Source organism: Rhagoletis pomonella, unplaced genomic scaffold (genome assembly GCF_013731165.1).
Source record: "Rhagoletis pomonella isolate Grant_MI unplaced genomic scaffold, Rhpom_1.0 Rhpom_scaffold_00011, whole genome shotgun sequence".
Lineage (NCBI taxonomy): Eukaryota > Metazoa > Arthropoda > Insecta > Diptera > Tephritidae > Rhagoletis > Rhagoletis pomonella.
The window spans coordinates 6,251,120-6,262,628 of NW_023458565.1; the positions used below are offsets into that span (position 1 = coordinate 6,251,120).

An 11,509-nucleotide genomic window follows, 5' to 3' on the forward strand; every position below is an offset into this window, starting at 1 on the left:
CTAGTCAACCAAATTCCGCAACAGTGGCGAAAAATTAAAATTGTACCGATTCCAAAAAAAGGCAAGGATTTGAGCTGCTTCTGGAATTTTAGGCCAATTTCCCTAATCTCTGTCATGCTTAAAACCATTAACACTTGTATTAAAAATAGATTAAATGATTTCCTTGAATCCAATAACATTCTTCCCAATTTTACCTTTGCCTACAGGAAAAATAGATCAACCTCGATTTGCCTAAACCAAATGCTCCATCAAATTCACATATTAAAAAGTAAAAAATTACAGGTAATCCTCTGCTCTAGCGACATCTCAAATGCCTACAACTGTGTCGACATTGGCCTACTTAAAGGTCAGCTCACTAATCTGCAAGTTGACAATCTATACATCCAATGGATTACTAACTTTCTCTCTTACAGAATTTTACAACTGGGCAACTGTAGCACTGAGATTTATAATGGCCTACCTCAAGGTAGTGTCCTATCTCCCATACTTTTCAATATCTATACTGCTCAGCTTCACGACCTCAGTGATTCAAATACTTTTATCTATCAGTTCGCAGATGATTTTTTGTTCATCTCTGCTGGAAGCCAGTTCGAGGACGCTGTAGATAACCTACAAGACAAACTATGCCTTTTTGACGCTGAGTGTAACCTGCTCAATTTGACTTTCAACCCTGCTAAAACCAATGTTATGCATGTAACTAAAGGTCCAAGAAAAGAAATTGATATTTTCCTAAACAACAATAGGATTCCACAAGTCAATGACCTTAAAACTCTAGGCAGAACGCTAAACAGCACCATGACCAGCAAATACCATTATGCCTCCACGGTTGAGGCGGCGTCTGGAAGCATAAATTTCTTTAAATATTTGACCAATATAAAATCAGGACTTCATCCTCAGAAGGCTTCAAATATCTACAAATCCATAGTTCGCTCAAAGATTGAGTATGGTTACACTACAGCTGCCAACAGTGCCAAAACGGCTTTCAACAAAATTACAGTACTTCAAAATAAATTTCTAAGATGTCTTGGCCTCACTCCCTCAACCCCTGTTTCCACCATCTACGCCATTGCGAATGAGCTCCCACCTCCTGAGCGTTCTCGGTGGCTCACTGCAAAAGAGCTGATTAAGATCTTTATCCATAATACTCCTCTGGCTAATTCCATCACAGAAAATCCAGGTTTAAACTCAAGTTACTCTACAGTATACCGACAGTATCAACACATTTTTGACCGTCTTGATGCGGTTGACTGCTGTTCCTCACCTCCTAATATTAAAATCTTTCTGAAAACCTTTACAGGCAATAAAGCCTCCTTAACGTCCGAGTCTCTCAAAGCGCATTATGCCAAGCTCTTGAATGACTATTTGGCGGATGATTATCAGATCATGTACACTGATGCGTCTTTAGCGGATCAAACTGGCTGTGGCTTTTTTGACCTCTCAGACAATTCTGAACATGCATTTCATATCCCTATTAAGGCTTCATCATCCTTTGGTGAGCTCCTTGCCATAGATGAAGCGATTGAAATAGCAAAAAGGAAGAGGTATTGCAAGCTGGCCATATTCACTGACAGTCTAATTTCTTGTCAAATACTCAAACAACCCAAAACCACAAATAGTATTGCCTGTGGGATTTTCAGGAAAGCATCTGAAGCAAATTTCCTAATAGACATTGTATGGACGCCTAGCCATAAAGGGATTTCAGGTAATGAGAAAGCTGACGAAATTGCCAAAAATGCAACGATAAATAGTTCTAGCAGAAATTACAGACTCACGATGGACGAAGCAACCAAGCAGATAAAAGATGACATGTACAACATTTGGTATAACTCATTTTTGGAATACTCACGGAATCACCCGAACCTCTTTGCTTCTACCTTTGTCAATAGGAAAAAACAGACATGGTTCAGGAAACTTTTACTGTCCCCTGCTGAGGTCAAACGACTGAATAGAATCTTAACCGGTCATACCTATGACAGAACTTATCTATGTAAAATTAATGCTTTAAATACAAATCAATGTTTCTGTGGACAAGCTGGTGGCTACGTGCACCAGACGTTCCACTGCAGGAGACTCATGAATATCAGAAATTTTCAAAAACCACAACACTTTTGCAGAGATCATTAACGGAAACAACACTGCCAAGGTTACACAGCTTTCTAAATTTTTACACAAAGCCAACGTTAATTTTTAATTACTAAACCCCTTTTGTATTTATGTACAACCCTGTATTTGTAACATTCCCATCCGAACCCATTTCGCTCAAAACCCGATAATCCACGCTGTTAAAATATACGTCAATACGTATAAGCCTCAAGCTACATTGCTGCTCGATTTTGAATTCTGGATCACAACGACTACTGATGCGCAAAGTCCTACTGGCCACAAGCCTTTCGTTATAAACCTCACCTAACAACATGCAGCAAAGTCTATGGAAAAGACAAAGCTTATGCACATTTAAGCATTTGACAAAAAATACCGTCTAACAACTTTCGAATACTTTACTGGAGCAGCTTAGTGTTTTGGACCCACTGGGCTGGCCATCGTTTTATATCGTCGAAACAACCACCCAAGAGGAACAACCGCGGTTTTGTGTGGATCTAAGTATCCCGGCCTAGAATCTACTCAAAAAAAAAAAAAAAAATAATTGCTAGTTTTCTGACACGCGCTCAGCACTTTAAGCAATAAATTTTTTGCATGCTATAGATAGAAAAATATTGCCGCTTCACTTCATACACGTTCCGCAAGCAAACGTTTGCTTTTGTTCCAATTTGATTACCGAAAATTACTATGCAAAATAAAAATTGCGCTGAAAAAATGCTGAAAACTCACTCGGATTGCTTTTTTTGGCATTTCGTTAGCAAAGCAAAGCAAGATAAAAATTCCAGTCAAAAAGAAATGTCAAATGTCAAAATGGCTGGAATTCTGGAATGCACTACCGGAAGTCAATGGAATTAAGGGTAGGAAAGGGAAATTGACGAAAAGGCTAGCTACAGCCAACTTCATTAAATGTTTCCGCGCCAATTAGCAGTTTCCTGAAGAGGAAGTAAACAGTGATAAACGTTTTATAAAATTGCGATTAATTTACGAAAATACATACATACATAAGTAATTATTTTAGTTTAACTTGTGGATTTTAAAAATTCAAGAGAAACTAAGAGAAATCGAACTGGGATTGTGTAAAAAGTAATGTAGCAGTGTTGAGTATTTGTCTGAAATCACTGCCATTTTCAGCGCATCCGGGAAGTACTGGTTTACTTCCATAAAAGTGCATAGCAAAGGTGCTTTCCTGTTCAATCCAGAACTTCTAGAACTTTATGTATGTATGTACCTACATGTTTTTGTTTTATAAAACGCACAATTTATTTTTGTTGGAAAGATGTCGACGGCGGATTGGTGGATATGGTTAAGAAGAAGTTACTCTGCTAAGTTTGCAATTTAATGCACAGTCTTCCATAGAATCTGTGTATGGGTAATTTAATTGAATACTTAAAACCATGATAAAAATATTTATAAGGTACAATCGCTGAGAGCCAGAAGCCAATTTAACGTCAAACTTACAAAATTCAAAGTTTTCGGGAGAGTAAAAATAAAAATGAGCGTGCGTAAGGAAAAATAAAAAATTACATTTCACTGGTTAAAGTTTTTAAGTAAATTGAAGTTTATTTTTATTTATTTTTTTTCTTAATTAAAATTTGTTAACTTGTATGTTGTTTTCTATTTTTGTTTTATGAGTTGCATTGTTGTTGGAGGGACTCTTCGGCATTAGGGTCATAGGAAGAGCACTTGGTATCAAACGTGCCTTTCCTGTACCTCCCGGTGTATTTGTGAAGTCTGCTCCTTTAAAGTGTTTAGCGCACAGGAAGGCATTTCGCTGCAGCTCTACCCCACAGCTGCTTATGCAACGCTCCTTACGCGAAGGACATTGAGGTACGTTAAAAAAATTAGTGGTATCTGGTGGTATCTATTATGTCAAAAAGTATAAACAAAGGAATTAACCCTTAGTTTTGCATGTATCTTGTCAGCACTGATGCGCTAGGCTTTTATTTCGATTATGGCTGCGTTTCTTTATACATTCCGGATAATCTCATTTCACAGCCGGAATAAACAGAATACGTTTGGAATATACGTCAACATATAATCAGGAACGTTCTAAAGAATAAATAAACAAAAAAGTTTATTCCAAACGTTCAGAATGAATAAAGAAATGCAGACTATAGTTTTGTTTTACTTACATTACCTGGAATATATATATTTTGTCAATAAAATAAAACAAATTGTTTATAAAATAGTTTTAGCAATTTTCTTGTTTTTTAATTGCCCAAGTTTTATGCTTGTGCGCGTTTATTTTTATATTTAAATTTTTTACCCTAAACATTATTCGACACTTATAAAAGTAGGATTTTACATTTGTTTTCAATTTTATATAAAATTTTAATCATGCGAAATAGTTTTCCATTAAAGACTTTGCTTCGAGCAGTTTTAACTTAAGCTCTTCCATACTTGCTTGCGTGGTTTTAATTATTTCGGTAAGAAGAAATATTTCTGTTCTCAACGTGCATTCTAAAGAGTCGTCTGTTTGACTTTGGAGATCAACAAAGAATGTATTCTGTAGCGCGTTTCTGTAAGAAATCGACAAAATTCTCGATTATAGTGACGTCATATCGATTCGATCCAAGTTTGTCGATTGGCGGAGAAAAAGTGTTTCCGTAAGCATTAATCGACAAAATGTGGAACAGTGAGAGAAATGATATGCCAATCGACAAGGAATGTGTGAAATCGAATTGAAAATTATTTGTCAAAACATTTTGAAAAGTAAGCATGAAAACAAAAATGTGTATACAAAAAATTGTATATTGATTAGGGCTGTGCGATTATTCGATTACTCGAGCAAGTTGGTTAATCAATTATTCGGTTAATCAATTACTCGAGTAATCAAGATTTTGATTACTCAAAACGATGATTAATCGAGTTACTTGAAATATGATTACTCAAAAACAATAATTTTGCTCGTTAAAAGAGTTTGCTTTGGAAAATGGTTATTTTCTTTTTTACATTCTGTATATGAACAATTTTTTTTTTGTTTTAATTTTTGAAAACAGAAACGTTGTGTTCAAAGTATCAATGAGCTTTAACTACTTTATACATATGTAAAGAGTTGAAATGTTGTTTACTCATTTTACTCGAAATGTTGATTAATCATAAAGCAAATTACTCAAGTATTTTTGTTTTTGGTTAATCAAAAATCTTGATTACTCGAGTAACTGAACTTTTGAGTAATCATAATTTCCAATTAATCGAATAATTGAGTTATTTACTTTATGATTAATTAAAATTTTGAGTAATCAATTAATCGCACAGCCCTAATATTGATAAATATTTATTTTCAGCTATGAGTTTGTTGGTAGCTACACTCGCGATACAACAGGACCGCAGAAATATGCTGCGAATGCGACGGCGGTATTTGAGGGACTCCACAGATCCATTCAGCATTCCAGAGGCGCGGTTTATAGAGTTGTTTCGCTTCAGCAGGGCAGCAGTCAGGGAACTTCTTGTAGAAATGGAGCCTTTAATGGATACAGCAGTAAGGAATACGTTCATTCCAAACTCAATTAGACTGTGTGTAGCACTCCACTATTATGCTACAGGATCGTACCTTAGTACACCAAAAATAAGTTTGACGTTGCTAAAAGTCGTGTTGATTTTTAGCAACTTTTTCACGCAGTTTCATCCATACAAAGTTTGTTCTACAGTTTTGTTTTTTATGTATGCAAGAAAAAATTGCCGCGAAAAATCAGCGTGTTTTTTTAACAACTTCAAACTTGCATTTCGTAATACTAAAATTGAATGGGTTATAAAACTGCATACTTAGAACTTTTATGAAAAATCTGATTAAAAAGTTTCAAACTTGTAGGCAAATTTATTGATTTTTCTTGAGTTTTCCACAAAGTTTCGAGATTTTATTTTTATGTTCTTTTTTGGAGTATGAACTATATTTTGTAAAACTTAGCGTACTAATAATTAGTGCTGCATTGTGCACTGTGTGTTAGTGTGTGTGTAATAAAAAATAATAAATACTAATACCTATTATGCACTTCAAAGGTATAGATAATATTTTAAAAAGTAAATTTGCAATTTCACAGTTTCATTGTGCTGAAATTATATAGAAAATGTAGGAAAAATAAAGAAATATTAATGCGATACAATATTACAAAAAGCTGTTATCGTTAAATTTTACCTGTCATAGCTTCTAAAAGAGCTTTTAATGTATCATGAATGCCCTTTAAGGCATCCATATGCTCCTTGTGCTGCCTCTCCAACAAATTCTTCAATTGTTGGTGTTGGGCTTCAATTAGAACACTAGCTTCTTCCACGCAACTTTGGCTACTGCGCTTTTTGTTTGTCTTATTGGCCACAACTTCAAACCTCTGACCCGGTGGAAACTCGACTACTTCCTCCTCATCAAACACGTCGAGGTCAACCATGTCTACCTCCGGCAAATCAACACTTTTAGCCGTTGACTGTACATATCAAACGTAACACTACATTTCATAATCAACTCGACTTTTAATTTTGAGAAATGTTACTTACTGCCAAACCGATTTCGGGAGTGAGTCCATCCCCATCCACCATGTCTCTTGAAAAAAATTCCAAAACTTCAGTGTCCATAGCGTCCAAGGGTTTTGGACCATCCTGCAACGGTAGATTACCAGTGCGTCTGGCGAACGCTCTGTGGGAATTATTTAGTTTTTTCACAGACGATTTCCAATCAATCCAACACTAAAAGAAAAACAATACACATAAAAAAAACGTCAAAAAAGTTTTTTGTTATTGTCTTTTAAATGGTTGATATAATTAACCTAAACTAAATTTAAATTCTATACGCCCGATTAAGTTTCGGTTTTACCTTTTTCCACTGGTTAGAGGTTTTATGAGACCCTCCAAATGCGTTCAGCTCGTCATCAACCGCAGCCCATACTTCTGCATGCTCTTTTCTGGCGTTTGGTGTCGTAAACTGGCCCTTACCAACGCAGCGATGCTGTTGCATTAGCTGGAGCAACCGATTTTTTTGACCTTTGGTAACCCGGCCCGACATATTCCTCTGTAACAAATATACATGTGTATTTATTTAAATATTCATAAGTATACAAAATATTAACAAATATATAAGTACTTACGCTGGCTTTAGATCCAATGTCTTCCATTTTAAATTCAAATAAACGAAATATGTACATACACACATCAAAATACAGTTGTCACCAGCTCAAAGGCAAGTGAGAATAATAATCGACAATACTTCGTTTCATTTGGTTACAGAAACACATTCAATGGAGTATTCCTACTGAAATGGAATGAAACACGTCAGTCGAAAATCCAGCGTTGTCGACCAATTCGACTCATTTTCTTATAGAAACATAACAAGTGAGAATGACGTCAAATTACATCAAATCGACTATTTCAATCGAGAACATTGATCGAGACGAGTTACAGAAACGCGCTACTGATCGCGTTCTAAATCCTCACTTGTTTCAGTTATATCGTATTGCATTGGGACTGCGCCTGGGTATAAACGAGCTCGTTTGAAAGTGCTTGATTCGGACGGATAACTAATGAAATCACTTTCCTTGAAGTGGTTTTCACAAACGTGAGATGAATCACGTGGTACAACACCATAGCTTTCTTCCCATCGCTGCCGTCTTAATTTCCCACTAGGTGGTTTAAAACGTCGCACTATTTTCGTGTCCTGACTTTTATTGCATACAGCGCACCGTTCAAACGTTTTGCTCCGTTTCATCTTGGTTTCCTTACGTTAAATATTTAAGAAAAGTCTAACGTATTTACTTATTACCCAACTTTAAATGTACTTACTTGCTCTCCTCGGCGGTTTATCTCTTAACAATTTCATGTTTATTAAGAAAATTTGTTGCTTGAAAAATTTGTGTGTAACTTTTTTTTAAACAAATTCAAATTTGAAAAAAAAAATTTCAAATGGATTAAGAATTCATTTCAGTTTGACATTATAGCCTGTTTCTTATGAGAGCAATGTCAAAATCAATCACACTTTGTTGAATACATTTTGGTTTTACCCACAGTATACAGTAAACCAGACATTTGAAAATTAATACATGAAATATTGTGAATGTATAGGATTTATTTGTCATTAACCCATAGGCAGCGACTGGTGCAAAAGTACCCACAAATGTTTGTTGATATATTTGACATGCAAATTTGAACAGCAAAATTCGTAAAATAATACTAATAAAACAAAAATATTTTTGATTACTACGTGGGAAGTGGGCGTAGTTATTGGCAGATTTCGCCAAAGTTTAACACTAACCTAACTTATACCAAAGGCAACTTCGACACCGACTTTCGTTAAAGTATCTAAATTTTGTTCGAGTTAGCGTGTTTACAAACAGAGAGGGCTGAACTAGTTCATCTCGTCATTCTGAATATTTTGGTATATATGTATGCATATGTGTATATATGTACATACATTTTATACGGTTAACAAACGCGCTTGCTTATCTGCATAAACCATCTTTACTTGCATTAATTCATGCATTATCCTCTTTCAAATGTGAATAAGTTGAAAAAATGAAATGAAATGAAAATTAGAGAGTTCTACCTTAAGCTAAGTAATACTTGTTTTACCGCCTAATCGATGGGACCATTTTAAAAAGTCACCCCACCATTACTCACTCAAAGTTGTGTTCGGAACACGGTTTGACTTACGTAGGAACTGCATCCGGTTATAATCGCTTACGCTTCACGCTTGATTTGCTTGGAATTTTGTTTTTCTCGTTATTTTATTTTATGTGACTTGAAAATATTTTTAACTATAAGAAAATATTTAAATTGGATTTCGTTTGGGTTAACGAAAACGACAACTGTGAAAAAATATCAACCAATACATTCAAACAAAATGTCAAATAAGCATATTTACATTTTTTGTTTTGGCTATCTGGATTACTGTATACTGTGGTTTTACCCAAGGCATATTCAAAATGTATTCAACAAAGTGTGATTGATTTTGAAATTGCTCTCATAAGAAACAGGCTATAATGTCAAATTGAATGAATTGTTAACCCATTTGAAAATATTTTTTTTTTCAAATTTGAATTTGTTTAAAAAAAATGTACACAAAAATTTTTCAAGCAACAAATTTTCTTAAACGTGAGACTGTTAAGAGATAAACCGCCGAGGAGAGCAAGTCAGCACATTTATGGCTGGTTTCTCCAACTCAACTTAACTTACTTTAGCCACTTTTTGGACTTAAGTCAAAAGGTAGCCTACGTTTTACACAGCTTATTCTTGACTAAGTCAAGAAAATTGACTTAACTAAGTTAAGATGAGTTGGAGAAACCAGCTATAAAGTTACTTATTAGTAAATACGTTCAACTTTGCTTAAATATTTAATGTAAGGAAACCAAGATGAAACGAAACAAAACTTTTGAACGGTGCGCTGTGTGCAATAGAAGTCTGGACACGAAAATAGTGCGATGATTTAAACCACCTAGTTGCGAGTTAAGACGGCAGCGATGTGGTGTTGGTACGAACCCACACACAGTGCTTTGCTAAGGGAGCCGATTTTGTCAAGAGGGAGCGAGAAAACTGCTTTTTGAGCAAACCTTTTATTATTGAATCATGGTGTTGTACTACGTGATTCATCTCGCGTTTGTGAAAACCACTTCAAGGAAAGTGATTTCATTTGTTGTTCGTTCGAGTCAAGCACTTTCAAATGAGCTCGTTTATACCCAAACTATTTCGCATAAAAAAATTTAATTTCAAAATTGTTAGAGTTAAGCTCTCATATCAAATTGGAAAAAATGTAAAATCATACTTTTATAAGTGTCGAATAATGTTTAGGATAAAAAATTTAAATATAAAAATAAACACACAAAAGCATAAAACTTGGACAATTAAAATATATATATTCCAGGTAATGTAAGTAAAACAAAACTATAATCAAAATAAAAGCCTTGGGTAACAGTGCTGATAAGATACATGCATCACTAAGGGTTAATTCGTTTGTTTATACTTTTTGACATTATAGTACCTTAAAAGAGAGCCGCACTGAGTTGTCAATCACACCTTGTTTAATACACCTTGGGCATATTCAACAAGGTAGAAGTGACAATTCAGTCAAGCTCTCTCATAGCTGACTGTAGTGTCAAAAAATGTAAACAAAAAAATTAACCCTTTGTTATGCATTTACCATATTTGATAAAACTCAACGGCCCGTAGCTATAGTCAAAATAAAGTCGAGTCCTAAAGTTAAAAACAGCTTTTTGACATAACTTTCAATGGGATATCTGTCAAAAAACGCGGTTTTTTAGAGTCGACTTTATTTTGACTATAACTACGGCCTAATTTCTTTGAAATGAAAGTTTTTGTAGATATGAAAATTTTTAAAATCTCATTAGAATCAGCTTCATTTTAGGTATTGCCTTTTCGTTTTAATGTAAATGTGGAAATGCATACTTACAGAAAATTACACACTTAGTGAAACACACTCATTTATAAACCCATTTTGGCAATTTTCTTGCTTTTACTATGTTTTACCCAATGTTTTTAAGCATTTATTTATTTTATTCAAAAACTTAATTCTAGAGTATATTAGACATTTAAAAAAAGGTTTGATTATTCTAAATTTACATCAGAACTTAACCTCAATAGTTCAGCTATTAAATTTTTGCAATTCGAAATTTCCTTTCCATTAAATTTATTAAAAGTTAATTTCAGTTACTTTATGTCAACAAGGAATTCCGGTTTACGTTTTGTTAGACCACCATTTGAAATTTGGTCTATCCTTGTATATGAGTGAAAAATTTTCTCTTCATATTCGGTATAATAATTCCTGCACCTGGGAACAAACGCGTCCGCTTAGAAATACCCGGCTTCGATGGGCAACAAATAAAGTCACTGGCACTAAAATGGTCTTCGCGCACACGTTAAGAGTCTCCTAATCAAGCATTGATACTTCGGAGTTTTAAAATAACGCACAAGTTTGTTGTCCTGGCTCTTGTCAAGCACAACATACCGTCCATAATTCCGTTTCATTTGATTATGTATTTAAAATCAGTTGCACAGCTCACAATTGAAAATTTATATTAAAAAAATTAAAATTTTGAATAGTATAGGGTTAAGAGTTGACATTTTATTCGCAGTTCAAAAGAGAGAAATGTCGAAATTACTTCTACCTTGGTTTTACCTTTAAATATTTGTATCATGCTTAAAACCATGATAAAAACATAACAAGGTAAAACCATTGAGAGGCAGTCTGACGTTTGCCAACAATATGATTTTAAAATCAAAACTCAAACTCACACACACACATTCTCATTTTCAATCTCAAACAACAACAATTGTGAACAATTTAATTTTTTTATTTTCAATTTTATATGATTGTCAGCAAAATAAAGGACGGCACCAATTTATGTTAAATATAAAATAAGATTTACAACTTTATTGGCTTATTTGAGGACGAGTTTTACGACGAACACGGAAT

The 11,509-nt window shown here is 34.4% G+C and overlaps 1 protein-coding gene across 1 annotated transcript; it reads right to left on the bottom strand.

Annotated features, from left to right (window-relative positions):
- Positions 1-6,214: 6,214 nt before the first annotated feature.
- LOC118747005 lies at positions 6,215-6,715 on the bottom strand. Its single transcript, XM_036480996.1, has 2 exons — positions 6,589-6,715; positions 6,215-6,518 (listed from the first exon to the last, which is right to left on the bottom strand). The coding sequence occupies exons 1-2, from the start codon at positions 6,664-6,666 to the stop codon at positions 6,225-6,227; spliced, it is 372 nt and encodes a 123-aa protein (XP_036336889.1). The 5' UTR covers positions 6,667-6,715; the 3' UTR covers positions 6,215-6,224.
- Between the last annotated feature and the right edge of the window lie 4,794 nt (positions 6,716-11,509).